Below are 17,457 nucleotides of genomic sequence, written 5' to 3' on the forward strand. Positions count from 1 at the left end.
TTCTGTTACAGTGTTTGAGTTTAATTTCCACCACTAAATTCCTAATTACTATATTTTCCAGTGTTTTTTTTTAAATAATGTTCCTTTGTTACAATGTTTAATTGGTTATTGTGTTTGATTTGTACTGTTCATCATAGACAATTCGCTAAAATATATTATCTATATCACTTAAATCATGCTGATGCTAGGTAAACTAGGTTGGTGATTGAAATAACAAAAGCATGAGAATCACTTCTCATTCATAATAACTAAATAACAAAGGTATAACAAAAGATGCCAGGTAACAGAAAGCTGTATTAGTATGTGCAATATTATTGAAAGAAAGTACTAATAATTACAGCTGGAAATGTGATGGTGGTGATACAAAATAGAAATATAAGAAACTTGTGTTAGATTATGGTAAAGATCATTTTAGCACACCTGTGGAAAACCCACCCATCACAGAAAAGAGAGAGAGAGACAGGTTCCGGGTAGCATCATAGGATCCATTACCAACGAGGAGGTCATATAGGCAATCAGGAAAATTAAGAGGGGCAAAGTCCCTGACCTGTACAACATCCCACCAGAAGCCTAGCTGCCACAGTTATAGTAGACACCTTGATTAATCTTCTACAAGAAATTTGGGAAAGAGAAGATGTGCCAGAAGAGTTGAGGAAGTGCTACATTTTTAGGATTCCCAAGGAAGGAGACTTTAGTGACCAACAGAACTAGAAAAGTATTCAGCTCCTATCCTTACCGAGCAAGATTCTCACAAGGCTGATATTGGAGAGGACCAGGTATGCATTAATTCCCAGGCTGGCAGAAGAACTAGCAGGATTACAGATTGGGATGTCATGTGCAGACCAGATAACAACACTCCGTATTATGATAGAATGGTCATGAGATAAACAGTCACCCATGTCTGTAAATTGTGTAGACTTTGGGAAAGCATTTAACTTGGTGGATAGAAGCACCTTCTGGAAAATCCTTAGCTTCCACGGCATCCCAGAAGAGATTGTCAGTATTATCCAGTACATGTATGAAGAGACAATCCGTCCTGTCATACACAACACATACTTGTCTCCTCCTTTCTCTGTTGACACTGGTGTCAGGCAAGGATGCTTACTTTTACCAATGATCTTCTTACTAGTGATGGACTGAGCGATGAAGATGGCAATGAACCAACCACAAGGAATACAGTGGACTTTGTCCAAAAATTTGGAAGATCCTTACTTTGCAGATGATATTGGACTACTGTCACACACACTCTGGGGGATGGAGGGGGGGGCAAGTGGCCGTGTGGTCTAAAGTGCTTACCTTTCTGGATCAGTGCCGGCAATTAAAGACAGAGAGCCTATATACAGTAGTCCAAACTACCATTCAAGGGAAATAAATTACTTCTGTTACTTATTTTAAGAGAAAAGAGTGAAAGACAACAAGCTTTGTAAAATTTAACAAATAATTGATTTCCCTTGAATACAAAAGGGAAAATGAGGAAAAAAAACTTTTGGTATTGCGAATTAAATCCCATAATAATCTAAGAATAACAGAACAAGTCCTAGTAATTTAAAGTCCTGAATAAAATTCAGTAAAAGTCCCTAAGAAATCCCAAAACTGAAGGTGATGATGTGTCTTTTATAGCTAATAGAGTGTTGATTTGTCAACAGACTTTTGTTGAATCCCAGTAATATGGTTTGAATTCAGTATAAATTCCAGTGAATGTCTTTATCAAATAATTTTATCAGAGCACTTTTGTATTTCCAGAGAAAATAATCACTTGAACTCAATAACTGGAAGAAAATACATTTCAGTCCAACTGGTCACAACATAATACAATTTGGAAAGTGCTAAATGTTAAATCACAAATGACCAAATCCTCACAATCACAGGATTAGATAGTTCTCTACTTGACCTCAAGTCACAATTAGCATTTTTTATTTTTTAAAAAACACAATTAAGCCAAACAGAAATTTATTCAGTTTTGGACAAGGTCAAGTCCAGTATACAATGTTACATTACAATAGCATGCACTGAAATAAAAAATGTTTTTTAAAGCTTACAAACAAACATAAATTAAATATACATATAACAGTTGCACACTGTTAAAAACAGACCTTCTTTGTATAATCATGTTAATAAGACCTTTTTGTATCAAATCAAATAAAGGGGATAGAATAAAACAAACTTCAAAGGCATGCAAATCGTACCTGCATACAAGAGCTAGTAATCCTGGTCGTGTCTGGTCAACTCATTCTATTTGATGAATTTAACACTGTTATAAATATTATTATGTAAACAAAAAATCTAACTACCTAAAATTAGCCTACTCATTGATCCAAGATAGCAGGGCAACCAAGTGAAATGAGTACTTGGTGAATAAAAATTTTTGGGTCACAGATGTGGTTTATTATGGAGAAGTGAGTTTTAGAGTTTATAGTGAACTTTAAATTCCTGAATTGGCACTTGGAGGTTTCTCAAGGATGAGAAGAAACTTCACTGTTACTTGCAATGAAATCATAGCATCAATATTTTACCACTAGAACAAGAACAGAAATTGAGTTTCACTGTTGACATTTCACTAAATAATGTCCCTAGTTTTTATTTTAAAAAAAGGAATCTTGTTGTGAATCAACAACAGAATGCAATGACATAATACACAACGTACACATGATGGTTATTGAAACTAATTGGAGTAACGATCTTTCAGAGATTGGGTATCTTTAAAATAAACGTAATTTATACAAAAAAGCAAACAGTTTAGTTAGAAAAAAGTCCTTATCAACAATTATTCCAAATGCAGTTTTAAGATGAACATTTAGCCATTAAATAGCCACATTACCCACATACACTGTATTTCTCAATGTCATGTGAGGATGGCATCCCCTAATTAATTTTTTTTATGTCCCTCGCTTATAGCGCAGTCCAAGTTTTTGGCTATCATTGTGCACAAGTTATCATGAGAGAGTTTTACTGAGGCACTTTAATATCAAAACTATATTTATTATCCATGACCCATGTTGTATGAAGGACAGCACTATAATGAGGTGCATTATACTTCATTAAGTATCGGACTCAATCCATCGGTTGCCGGTTCAGTACCAGGCAATATTGGCTGTCTTGGTTCATCGTCAGCATGTTATAGTCAATATGGTGTTAAAAGTACCATGATTAAAACCAACAAATCTGCAAAAGCACACAACATTTGTCCCTACAAAAATAAATGAATTGACAATGTCATATGATTTTCATGAACAGATGATGTACAAATAATATTGGAAGGCACAGTAAATTATAGAACATACAGTATGGTAATTTATTATAATTTTAACAGGAGCCGGCCCCTATCTTTGACCTTGCCATGCTTGCCCTTGACCTTGAAGAGAGTGGCTGGACTGAGGCAGATGGAAAAAAAGAGGACTTGGCTCAGTATATTGTCGACTTCCTAAAAGGAAGGGCTGAAATGTTACAGGATTATTTCTCTATGGAAATAGATCAGGTATTATTTAACCATTTTTATACAGACTTCACAAGTGAGAGAGAAACATAGGAACAGTAATATTAGTAGATGGCCATAATGCTTTATTTACAAAATGTTGCTCAATTATTCAAAGACCAAGTTCATACTTACATTTAAACTCCAGTAAAGTCAAAAGTTATAGATTGTCTTGAACTTTTCACACATTTGTAAATTGTATAGTCAGTCAGAAATTTTAGATTTGTGTTGTGTGTGTGCGTGTGTGTGTGATTTGGATTTTTAACGTAGCTTTAACAGTTTTTCAGTCATATCGTGAAAATGTCTGCAGTGTGGCAGTTTATAGTGATGTTTAGCACTGTGGCATCATGCTACAGACATGTAGCATGATGTCCCATCCAGTCACATTATCCTGACACCAGGCCAACCAGTCCTAACACTAACCTCTTAATGCTGAGCACCAAGCGAGGCAGCTGTTAGTACCATTTTTGTAAGTCTTTGTTATGACTTGGCCGGGGATTGAACCCATGACCTCCCACATCCGAGGCGGACACTCTAACCACTAGGCCACCAGAGCAGTCAGATTTGTATTGTACTTTTCAGATTTTTAAATTGTATGGTCAATCAAGGTGTATTAGTGGTTGAATGGTATCTTGGCTAATAAGTGTTACCAATGTGTTGTCTTCACCAGTCTCCACTGTGTTCTCTTCAGTAGTCTTCCGAATGTGCTAACTTCAATACTCTTCCAAATGTGCTAACTTCAGTAGTCTTCCCAGTGTGCTAACATCAGTAGTCTTTCCTATGTGCTAAGTTCAATAGTCCCAGTGTCCTAACTTCAGTGGTCTTCTCAGTGTGCTGTCATCAGTAGTCTTCCCAATGTGATCTTATCAGTAGTCTTCCCAATGTGATCTCATCAGTAGTCTTCCCAGTGTACTTTCTAAAGTAGTCTTCCTAGTATTCCATCTTCATTAGTCTTCCCAATGTGCTTACTTCAGTAGTATTCCCAATGTGCTAACCTCAGTAGTCTTTTCAATGTGATCTCATCAGTATTCCCAATGTGATCTCATCATTAGTCTTCCCAATATGATCTCATCAGCAGTCTTCCCAATGTGATCTCTTAAGCAGTCTTCCCAATGTGATCTCATCAGTAGTCTTCCCAGTGTACTTTCTAATGTAGTCTTCCTAGTACTCTGTCTTCAGTAGTCTTCACAATGTGATCTCTTCAGTAGTATTCCCAATGTGCTGTTTTGGGGAATCTTCCCAATGTAATCTCTTCTGTGGTTTTTCCAATGTGCTCTCATCGATAACCTTCCCAGTGTGCTCCCTTCAACAGTCTCGAATGCCTTCTCATCAGTAGTCTTTCTAAGAGCTCTCTTTTTCAATAGTCTTCCCAATATGTTATCTTCAATAACCTCCTCATTGTTGTCTCCCAATAGTGTACCCATGGTGTTCTGCTCAATAGTCCTCCCAATTTGATCTCTTTAATAGCCTTCCTTTTGTGTTCTCTTCAATAGTCCTCCAAATGGGCTATTTCTGATAGTCTTCCCAATATACTGCCTTCAATAGTTAATAAAAAAGGGTAATTAATTTGGTGAACATTTTCTTTTAAACAAGCATGATGCAACATGATACATGGAATCCTAGCTTCAAGACCTTTAAAGTTTTTAACTCAAATGTGCGTCTGTAAATAAAACTTGAATGACCTTAACGTCATGGAGCAGTTTGGACCAAATTAAACGTTAACATCATCTTAAAAGAGGACCTTGAAATTGGTATGGATTGTGCTAAACATTCATCTAATACTACCAATTCTACAAAAAGTAGGGAACAGTTGCAACATAATTTTACATTATCGCATTGTAAATCATGTGATTTCCATGCCAACTCAATCCTCCTGATTGCCATGTAACAGTATTATCTTGAATCTAAACTGTTTACCTTTTTCCACCATTTGCAACTAATAAAGAAACTTTAGAATTTTGGAAAAATTTATTAAGATTTTGCATAATGTAGCACTATTTTTTAATTTTGGATTAAATATTCAGAGAGAATGTTTTTTTGAACTTCAGAAAAAATTAATTTTAGATCTTGTCAAGAGATTCATGTTCTATATTTAGGATGGCAACTTGCTGACATTGCCGTTGATGTTGGATGATTATGTTCCTGATTTGGACGGCCTGCCTATGTACATACTGAGAGTGGCTACTGAGGTAACATGCACTAGAACTTAGGCTGCTATGCAGATAGACAGATGATAATTATAATGATAACTGTTGTGATAGTGATAATGATTCTTTTTCATCATCTTCATCATCATCATTACAAGAAGAAGAATTGTATTGCCATCAATGCTTATTTTGGGGGTTTGTTTTAGTTGTCAAACTCATGTTAGTGGGAAGCAAGAGAAAAGTAGTCACTTTCTGCAAGCATCAGTTAAGGATTTCATTAAATTTTTTCAATGTCATTTCCTATACCCTTGATAGATTCTCATCATACTTAACATTAATCATTATATAGTTAAGACCTTTCATTCTGTGGAATGCTTGTTCACCCCTTTTACCTTGGGGTCAAGGACCATCCCTTGAAAATTTGCACTAGGGTTTTTGTAAAAGTTGTTTTCATTTGCTATTTTCCAAACCTGTTGATAGATTCTCATTATACTTAGGATGAATAATTCTAAAGCAAGGATAACTCATTAAGTGACATACACACTTTCCCCTTTTAACTTTGGGATCAAGGTCATAGAAAGTCATAGAAAAAGTATGTTAAGGTTTTGGTTCAAGTTTCTTTGCTAGCTTATTTTTCCTAAACTGCTTGATGGATTTTCTTCACATTTTTACGAATCGTTATGAAGCTAAGACAGATCATTCCGCTACATGTGGTCTTGCAGCTTTAAACTTTGGGTCGTCACAGTCATAGGTTTTCATTTGCTTATATTTCTTAAGCCTCTTATAGACTTTATTCATACCTCTCATAAATGATTGAGAAGTAAAAAAAAACTCATTCTGCAGCATGGTTGCTCAGCCTTGTAACCTTCTGAGTAGGAGTGAAACAATTGATGTATCGAGGTGAAGAATTGATACAAAACGATACTTAACCGATACAAGTTACTTTATTCTTCGGCAGTCATGAATAATTATTAGTAGTTTGCATTTTTATTCTTTAAATTGAGAATTCTTCTGAAAAAAACTATTAACAACACCCATTTGTCTTTTACCAATTAACAAACACAATTTGACTAACTTGCATGGTTTGAAATCTAAACTTTCCATCTGCATCAAAATTTATGTTGATTATTATATCCCATTAGCATGCTCAGCCACTGATAACATATATCAACTAAAAGAAGACATTCCAGATTTGTTCTCCATATATGATTTAAGTACTTTACTTATAATTTTATATTGTTTTGCACGAAGTTTCACCATTACTTTGTATCTTTTCTATCAGGATCTAATTTTGGGGGTACACTTCCATTGTGTCTCACAGTGAAATGTTACATTCAGTTCTGATTGGTAGTTATTGTTTGTTCAAGTCAAGAATAAAGCAATAACCACGAGTCAGAACTAATTGTAGCTTATTCACTACATAACACACTAGAAGTATTGACATCCAATATGGGGCACCGAGTGGCTGAGTGGTCTAAAGCGCTCTCCGTTACGGATCACTGCCATCTCACCTCTGCGTGGGTTCGAGTCTAGGATTCGGCCAATGTGGGTATGTGAGAAAGCTTGCCAGTAGCTTCTCGTGGGTCGGTGGTTCTTCCTGGGGTTTTACCGGGTTCTTCCTCCATCTTTAATACTGGCTGCCATGCATAACCTATCGTAAGCTGAAAAATGGCGTTAAACCCTACAATAAAAAAGACATCCAGTATAAATACAGTGTAACAGGAACTTCTTGCAAAGGTGACTACTAAATGATCTGTGGTATACTTGTACATGGTGAACATGTTTGGAATGTCTCTCCTTTTATCATGTGTGTATGTCTAATCAGTAACTGAACATGCTAACTGGATTTTTAAAAAATTGCACAAAATCAGTATGGGGACAGATTCCAAATACTATAATTTATAATCAGCTTGTTAATTTGAAGAAGGTGAGTGAGTGTTGTCAATAATTGCCATTTTCACTGACAAAAAAATGTGTCTGTGGTCACGGCCAGTTGTTTTGTATCTGCAGGAAGTACAGTGTGAAGGATTTGCTTATTAGTCAGCTCTGCTGTCACACTCGGACTTGTTGTAGATAAGATTTTCCTTGCACGATGAAGTTGCACTATTTTTTACATTTTGAAGATAAATCTGTAATGCCTTCCAAAATTTAAGTGAAGACGAGAATTTGGTAATAAAACATTTTTAAAGCATTCATGCAGTGCAAAACAAAGAGCATGGTGACCAAGATGAGTCTTGCATCTGATCAAATGGAGCAGTCTGAAATGGCCATACAGCCTGAAATGGCCTTACAGCCTGAATTGGCCTTACAGCCTGAAATGGCCTTACAGCCTGAATTGGCCTTACAGGAAATCACTGACACATAACAGGTAGTCTGTTTGGAAGGTTTTTTTTAAGCATATCAACGAAGAGAATGACATAAACGGATGATAAGGTAAAAAAAAACGTGTGTGCTTCCTATTGCACTGTTTTTAAATTTAGGTTAGGTAAGTAGATTTTTTTAAAAACATATATATATTATAATATTAATTAGTACATATAAATTTGTATGAAAAACGGACACTCAGCCAACTGGAAACACACACCTCGATACATAAATTTTGTGTGTGGCCTAAGTCTATGCCTGTCAATAATATGCTTGTTAGAAATACAGCCAGTATGCCAACACATATAAAATGGCACCACCCTACCACTGAGAGCCCCATTAAAGATGAAAAGACCATCAAGTTGATATTGTGTATGATCAGTAATGTATCAGTGTGTATGATCAATAATGTATCATATCATAGTCTGTGTATCATGAATCCCAGATCTGCCAACCCTTTCAGTTTTACTGTAAATTTTAAGGAAATGACCCTTAAAATATGGACTGTGAGATAATAGAAAAGATTACAGAAATATGATTGTTGCAGTAAAACCTATATACTGGCTTATACTCATTTCAGATCCAGGTTTCACATTAGAAACAATGGAGTTTGTCAGGAAATGAGACTATCTCTACAGGAGTACCTTAGATGCTTTAAACTGCACACATATTTTCCTGCACAACATCTGCATGATCAGGCTGTTGCTTATAGAATTTTCTATAAATGACGTTCAGCAAGTGACACATGTTCGAAATGAAAGCGACAATAAGCCCTTTCAAAAGCTTAGTCAGCACAGAAGAATGAAAAAGAATGTTCAGAATTCTTGGGAATAATGAAGGAAGGGCAATAATTATGGTAAAGGGACATCAAGTGTTGATGTGAATATGTCTCATGGCAGGAAATATGATTGCCACTGTCACATGAAATTTTTTAAAAAGCCAAGCATTACATCAAGTTGAGAGAAAACAAGAAGCCACTGAACTCCACTGAATTTGGAACTACACTGGAGATATTTAAGGTTACAACTTTTTACTTTAAGATAATATTTATCGTTGCAACCTCAGTCTGTGATTGAACATCAGAACTTTTTAAATGCACGTTTTCCAACTTAACATTATCAGTACATGACATTTTATTACACTTGACTAAAATTGGTCGGACTTGTGGACAAAATATTGATTGTCTTTCTGAGGTCATTTTAGGGTTTGCAGGTCTGGAAACATAAGTAGGTTGTCAGGTCTGGTATCATATTGATATGTGGCAGAGGTGATTAATTTCACCCCAACACTTAATTCAAAGTCACATGGGTGGTTTGGTGGGGAGGTAATAATAATAATAATGCTTTATTTAAAGAGGGTGACTCATTAGTCAAGGACTTTTCTCCCTTGAGACCCTCTTAAGGAGAGTATAACAATGCACATTATATGAAGATAGCAATAATTACTGTTTATTTTAACATGTTTAGTATTAAAATACTAGATTCCATTATCTTTTAGAAACACATGCATGATATATTTTCTTAAATACTCTAATATTTTCAGCCAATTTTACTTGTAGTAGAAGCTTGTTCCACAAAATTGTACCAGAGTATTGGAAGCTCTTTTTAAATTGCTGTGTTCTTGGTTTTGGTACTAGAAGGTTTCCATGTGATATTTATCTCAACTGGTATTGTGCTGAAAAAGGCCTGAATAAGTCCTGAAGATACTCTGGTGCAGTTCCATGTAGACATTTATATAAAAGAACTGCATTGTGAAAATCTATCCTGTCATATATTGTGAACCATTTGAGTTCTGTAAATAATGCTTTTGAAGGATTATCAATAGATGCATCTAAAATTACGCATGCTGCTCCTTTCTGAAGTTTATAAATCTGTCAAGCTCAGATTTAGCACAGTTTCCCCATGCATTTGAACAATAATCCATTGTTGGAAGAATGTATGACTTGTAGTATAGATTGCAAGTTTCCATAGGTAAATATTTCTTGATTCTGCTGATTTGGGGCAATTTTTGATGACAGTGTATTACAAAGCTTATCAATATGGTCATATTGTCATTCCATAATAAATTATTATCTACAGACACACCTACAAGCCTTTCATGTTTGACATTTTCTAATGGATGACTGTTTATTGCAAGAGATAGTTCTGGGTTCCCTGACTTATGTAGCTTTTGTGATGTCTCCAAAATCATACATTTTGTTTTTGTTTTACTTTCATTAATTACCAGCCTTAACTTTGTTGTGCCCAATTTTGGACTCTAATAATGTCTGAGTTTAATCTTGTTTGGGTAACTTCAGTATCAGAACTAAATGTATACAAGGTTGCATCATCTGCAAACAAATCTGTATTTGTAGATTCATCATTTAATGGTGGATCGTTGATATAGATAAGGAAGAGGAGAGGGCCTAAAACTGAGCCTTGAGGGACCCCAGAATGAATAGTGCAGGTTTGAGAGCTGATATTGGTAATGCTTACTTGTTGAGACCATTGGTTTAGGTATGATCTAAACCAGTTAAAGAAGGATTGTAGAACCTGTAACAGTTCAACTTTTGCAGCAGAATTTCATGATAACAAGATCAAAGGCTTTCTTGAAGTCAAGGAAAACAATCCCAGTCATACGTCCATTATCCATTTCCTTCAGCCAAAGATAAGTTAATTTGATAAGTTCTGTTTGGCATGAGTGGTACTTTCTAAATTCTGATTGCACTTTATGAAATAGAGAGTATGTTTAAAAAAATTTATAGACCTGAATGGCTATATGCTTTTCAAATAATTTTGACAATACAGGTAGAATTGATATTGGTCTGTAATTCCCTGGATCCTCCTTTTCTCCTTTCTTTAAGATAGGTGTAGCCTTTGCACATTTCAGTGGTTCTGAAAACAGAAGGTTAAAGTCCCAGCTCAGCCAAATTCAGAATGCAAGAAGCTCACAGTAACTTCCCACATGTAACTTCCCATGACTCTTCACTGGGTTTTCCTGGGTTCTTCCTCCACCAAATATACTGGCCACCATGTATAACCTGTTGTCTGCTGAAAAATGGCATTGAACCCACAAAACCAACCAAACCAAACCATCCAATACATCAATGCTTCAATCATGGGCTCGAGAGGGAGGACCTGGCCTTCTTGTTTGTTGTTGTTGTTGTTGTAGGGTTTAACGCCATTTTTCAGCACAAGATAGGCCATATATGGCGGCCAGTATAACTGGTGGAGGAAGAACCCTGGAAAACCCAGGAAAGAACCACCGACCCACGAGAAGCTACTGGCAGGCTTTTCCCACGTACCCACGCTAGCCGAGCCTTGGACTCGAACATACGCAGACAGAGGTGAGATGGCAGTGATCCGGAACGGTGAGCGCTTTAGACCACTCGGCCACTCGTTTGTAGTACGTACCATTATCATCATCAACAGCAGTATCACGTGTGGTGTCTCAGGTTTAGCCGTTTGGTTTGGTATGGATGGTTTTTTGAATTTATACTGAAAAACATTTGGGTAATAGAATTGTTCTGGCATTGATGGATAAGCTTGCATGTAGCAGCCAGAACAGTCAGTCTGAACAAAGAGTCCTTTGCAAATTCAACTGCATATTTATGATAAGCTTCAAACCAAATAAAGACACAAACATTGTTATCTTGTACACCCTCATTAAAATGAAATTAGAAATATAATAACTTAAAACTTTAGGGTTTTTTTTGTTTACTTTTTGATGTCATATAACAGCAGAGACATAATGGAGGTATTAAATTACATTGTTGAATTTTTATGTACAAAATCAATTCTAGATTGTAGAAAATATGTGTCCCTGTTTTTTAAAGCAGCAGCTCTTCAATTATTTTTGTGCAGTTTCATTTTATTGTCAGTGAAATTGAAACCAGGATAGTCACTCAAATAATAACTAATAATAAATAATAACTAATAATCATCCCCTTTTTCTTAAGTCATGTTGATCGCTATGGTAACATGGCAAGACATTGAAATTTGCTTTCAAAATGTCATATATCCTGACTTTGTTTGCCCTGTCTGCAGACGTTCCTGAATGCCATGCTTATGTAACCAAATTAGTCCAAATTGGCTTGGACAGCTACAGTGCATGCAAAGGTTTGGCTATGATATGGGAAAATATTCAATAGTTTAACAGAAAATGAATTAGACTTGCTTTGAAGTCTGTCGTGAAAAAGATATATTGCAAAAATAGACTGCATTTTTGCCAGAAACTAATTTGCATGATCTAATAGAATGTAGGCATCAGTTAGCTTCATCAATGTTTTTAGCTTGTATTTCATATAAAATTACTTGGAAATATTTAAAAAGTACTTTATGCTCCAAAATGAATGTTTCTAGCAAAAGAAAGAATAAATAACATCGGTTTAAATTTTTTATACATTTGAAAATCTGATAGAGTGAAACCTGTCTTAAGACACCATCCTTTCAGTCAACAAAAGTCGTCTCAACAAGAAACAAGTATTTTTGGGGAATTTTGAAAACATAGGCTTATGGTTTCTAACCTCACTCATAATCGTTTGTTGCAACTTATTTTCAGGTTTTCCTTTTGTAACAGATTTTTAAAAAAAAATAATTCAAGCCATTATTGGTTATATAATTTTGTTCTTGCTTTGTAGAGAAGTTGCCTTCTTAAATAGTAGAGATGGTAGAAGTTGCTATTGTTGTGTTCTTGGTATTAAAAAAATGTCTTTTTTATGCCAAACCCTTTATATGAAACAAATTTGTATTCTTATTCATCTAACATATTACAAATTAAGGCCACATTATAATGATTGGTTGTTACTTTCAGTTATTGGAATAAAGGCGCCCCTTGATTATATGGCAGTAGCAGCTATTAACACATCAAAAATTTGTGTTTGAAATGATAGGAATCTTTGCAGCATATTTACCAAGAGACAAGTAGGAATGCTAATATTATTTGTATTTAAAACTGTATTCAGTTTCCACTAAAACAGCATAAAACAAAATGTAATTAAGAAAACATTATACGGCTCATTTGAAGTAAAGTGATTGAAAAGGTCGTTTAGAAGTTGTTGAAAAAGTTGTTTAAAAGTACTTGAAAAGTCATTTAGTGTTTCAAACCAGACCATATGACTCCAAGCATGCCTTGGCAGGTGAATCTCAGACCATAGGTTGACTTAAAGCACAAAATGTGTGTATCAACCATTACCAGTATCAACTATGCAAAGAGCGAGTCAAAATAATTCTTTGTAGGGAAGAAATTTGGTTTTTTGTTAGCTTTTTGACAGTATACAGATGTTGGGGGAATCCCAACAATGCACATATGTTGGAGAATCCAGGCTCTTACAGCATTCACACTTGGGATGATTTTGACAAAATAGTTCCTAATAACCCAGGTGTTATTTAACCCAAGCAGGCAACAATAAAAACCTGTAGTTTAATTTTCATTGGTTTCACAGCATTACCAAATTACCCCCATGCCATTTTGTTTCACTATAATGCATTAATAAGCAAAGTAAATCAAAAACTTCCAAGAAGAAGGTGGAAAGATAGAAAAAGAAGTGTTATGTTCTGTAGTCAATTTTGGTGCTAATTTGATCATCATAAATACCAGATATTGTATTGAAATCTGTTGAATTCCAGCCAAATATTGACACATACTCCTTTGAACAAGAATTGAAAAGTTGGAGTTGTAATCCGATTGATTTAATTCAGGTCCATTGATAACAAAATGAATCAATTTATCCAGTGCTTCATCATACAGATATGACAAGTGGACTTGTCCTGTGGAAGCTTCTTGACAATTTTCATTTGTAACCTAATTTAGAGATTTCTATTTTATGTCATATAACATATATGGTGAATCAAAATAAGTAAATTCTTTATATTTATATTGTTACAACTCAATGGTTTTAAACTAGGTAATGGAAAGATAGTGTAACCAACAAGTTTTATTAAATTCAATAAACATTTTATTTCCCTAGAGCACAAAGTCAAAATTTTAAATGAACTTACAGTATTGCAAATTAGAATCCAAATAATCCTATCACAAGTCCAAAAGTATAGAGTGTTCCAAACAAATTCCAGTCTTGAATGTGCTGATGTGTCAGTAGTATTGATGTATCAGAATGATATAATCCAGAATGTCTTTGAATGAATTGACAATAATCCCAAAAGAGTGTTAATCCAGTCACCAAGTACTTTAGTAATTCCAATGAATGTTTTAGATAACTCCAGATCTCTAGAATTATTTCTGAACACAGCAGTAAATAACTCCACAGACTGATCTTAAGATAGGAATGAATACTTTCTGTTTACCTCTGCCTTATATAAAGACCTAAGACACAATAAGGTGACTAGGATGTGGGTCAAAGGTTGCTTCCAGAACATTCTAAGGTCCAAAGGGGATGTCAGCATAACAGATGGAGGCGTCCTTTTTACCCTGAGATGCATGCCATAATCATTTTCCAGCAAGTCTTGGACTTTAAAAAGAGGGCAGGTCATATCAGATCTTCACTTTGTATTTTGAGGAGTTGTGCTCATTTTTGCGTTTGTCTTTGTTTTGTATACCTTTCAGTGATATATTGTTGCATCGATACTTTTGCCATAATGATACACATACCAGTATAAGGGGATGAGAATGCTGATACACATACCAGTATAAGGGGTTGAGAATGCTGATACACATACCATTATAAGGGGTTGAGAATACTGATATATGTACCAGTATAAGGGGTGGAGAATGCTGATACACATATCAGTATAAGGGGTTGAGAATGCTGATACACATACCAGTATAAGGGGATCAGAATACTGATACACATACCAGTATAAGGGGTTGAGAATACTGATACATGTACCAGTATAAGGGGTGGAGAATGCTGATACACATATCAGTATAAGAGGATGAGAATACTGATACACATACCAGTATAAGGGCTTGAGAATACTGATACACATACCAGTATAAGGTGTTGAGAAAACTGATACACATATCAGTGTAAGGGGTTGAGAATACTGATGCACATACCAGTATAAGGTGTTGAGAATGCTGATACAGATACCCAGTATAAGGGGATGAGAATACTGATACACATACTATTATAAGGGGATGAGGATACTGATGCACATACCATTATAAGGGGTTGAGAATGCTGATAGAGATACCCAGTGTAAGGGGGTGAGAATGCTGATACGACATACCAGTATAAGAGGATGAGAATAATGATACACATACCAGTATAAGGGGTTGAGAAAACTGATACACATACCATTATAAGGGGTCGAGAAAACTGATACACATACCAGTATAAGGGGTTGAGAATGTTGATAGAGATACCCAGTGTAAGGGGATGAGAATGCTGATACACATACCAGTATAAGGGGATGAGAATACTGATACACATACTAGTATAAGGTGTTGAGAATGCTGATACAGATACCCAGTATAAGGGGATGAGAATACCGATACACATACCAGTATAAGGGGATGAGAATACTGATACACATACCAGTATAAGGGGATGAGAATGCTGATACAGATACCCAGTATAAGGGGATGAGAATGCTGATACACATACCAGTATAAGGGGATGAGAAAACTGATACACATACCAGTATAAGGGGTTGAGAATGCTGATACACATACCAGTATATGGGGATGAGAATGCTGATACACATTCCAGTATAAGGGGTTGAGAATACTGATACACATTCCAGTTTAAAGGGTTGAGAATACTGATACACATTCCAGTTTAAGGGGTTGAGAATACTGATACACATACCCAGTATAAGGGGTTGAGAATACTGAACACATAACAGTATAAGGGGTTGAGAATATGGATACACATACCCAGTAAAAGGGGTTGCTAATACTGATATACATACCATTATAAGGGGATGAGAATACTGATATACATGCTATTATAAGGGGTTGAGAATACTGATGCACATACCATTATAAGGGGTTGATAATACTGATACACATACCCAGTATAAAGGGTTGAGAATACTTATACACATACCCAGTATAAGGGGTTGATAATACTGATACACATACCCAGTATAAAGGGTTGAGAATACTTATACACATACCCAGTATAAAGGGTTGAGAATACTGAACACATACCAGTATAAGGGGTTGAGAATACTGATACACATTCCAGTTTACGGGGTTGAGAATCGATACAAAACAATACCTATGTATACAAGTTAATACTTTTTTATTCAGCAGACATGAATAGTTATTAGTCATTTACCTTTAAAACTGGAAATTCATCTGAGACAACTGGCACAGGCACTCATTTTTGTCATTTAAAAAGAAAAACTTAATGACAACACCTACTTTCTTTCTACAAACTATACAAGGTGATATGGTTTGTAGTGTCCCACACTCACCCACCACACTGATTTCACACTAATGAACATAACCCAACTGCATGTTCAGCATAATGGAGATATTTGAAAAATGTGTCCCCCATATATAATGAAGCCCTTGACTCATCATTTAATAACCACTTTTATGCAAAGTGTCTAATTTGATGGCTACACTTACGGTGTTCACACAGTGAAATATGTTGCATTTTTGTGATTGGTGAATATTGTTGCTGCCCAGGGTGAATAATAACCTCCAATCAGAACTTATGTAGATATTCTCTGTGTGACACACAGGAAGTGTTGGCAAAGTAACAGAAACTGCACACTGTAATGAGCTGTAATATACTTAAATCATACATGGGAAGCAGATTTGGATTGTCACTTGATAAATAAAATTAGCACAGAATCAGCAGGTGTGTAGATTTCAAACCACATGAGTTTGTCACCTTGCATACATTTTTTGATATAATTATTTTAGAACTTAGATGGGGAGTGGGTTTTGTCAATATTTAACTTTTCATTAACAAAAACAAGTGGCTGTGGCAGTTGTTTTGCATTAGCGTGAAGTATAGCGTGATAGATTTTTTTTTTGGTATTAATCCCCACACCCACACGACTTATTCTAGATGAGATTTTCCTTGCATAAGGAAATTGCATTATTTCTTCTGTTTGGAAGGTAATGTCTTTCAAGTTTAAGCAAAGATATGAAATTGGTAATAACATGGTTTTAAAGCATGCATGCGGTGCAGGATGACTCATGCATCTTTTCAAATGGTGCAGGCTGAAATGACCTTACAGGTTGAATTAAAATAACTGACAACAAACAAGTATGAGCACAAATTAAAGACATGGCAAGTTTAATTCTTGCACCGACTTTTTGACCAAGTGAATAAAATCTGTCGAAGCTGATGCAGCCAACAACACTAAAACAATACTTCCATCTCTATGAACACAAATAAAACACCTGTCAAGTTTAATCACTTTTGTCACATTTTCGTTTGAGTGCTTAACATCAAAGGAAGCCGACACAGTCAACAACACTAGGCTAGTCAGTTATTAAAGAAGAATTGACGTCACACTACCACAAGTAGTATGCTGAACAGGTCATGGATGCCATTACAGAAAAAGATGTTAC

General features: G+C 35.5%; 1 protein-coding gene across 3 annotated transcripts in view; it reads left to right on the forward strand.

Moving 5' to 3' along the window:
- The window catches only part of LOC149779592 (DNA mismatch repair protein Mlh1-like), a 302,826-nt gene that overhangs the window by 266,796 nt on the left and 18,573 nt on the right, over nucleotides 1-17,457 (forward strand). For all 3 annotated transcript variants that reach the window (XM_089940364.1, XM_089940363.1, XM_089940362.1), the window contains exons 17-18: nucleotides 3,311-3,475; nucleotides 5,569-5,661. In XM_089940364.1, the coding sequence (XP_089796490.1) occupies nucleotides 3,311-3,475; nucleotides 5,569-5,661 (258 nt within the window). The remainder of the gene's footprint in view (nucleotides 1-3,310; nucleotides 3,476-5,568; nucleotides 5,662-17,457) is intronic.

The sequence above is a fragment of the Sinohyriopsis cumingii genome, chromosome 17, assembly GCF_028554795.1.
Source record: "Sinohyriopsis cumingii isolate HCF-2022 chromosome 17, ASM2855479v2, whole genome shotgun sequence".
In the NCBI taxonomy this organism is placed as follows: domain Eukaryota; kingdom Metazoa; phylum Mollusca; class Bivalvia; order Unionida; family Unionidae; genus Sinohyriopsis; species Sinohyriopsis cumingii.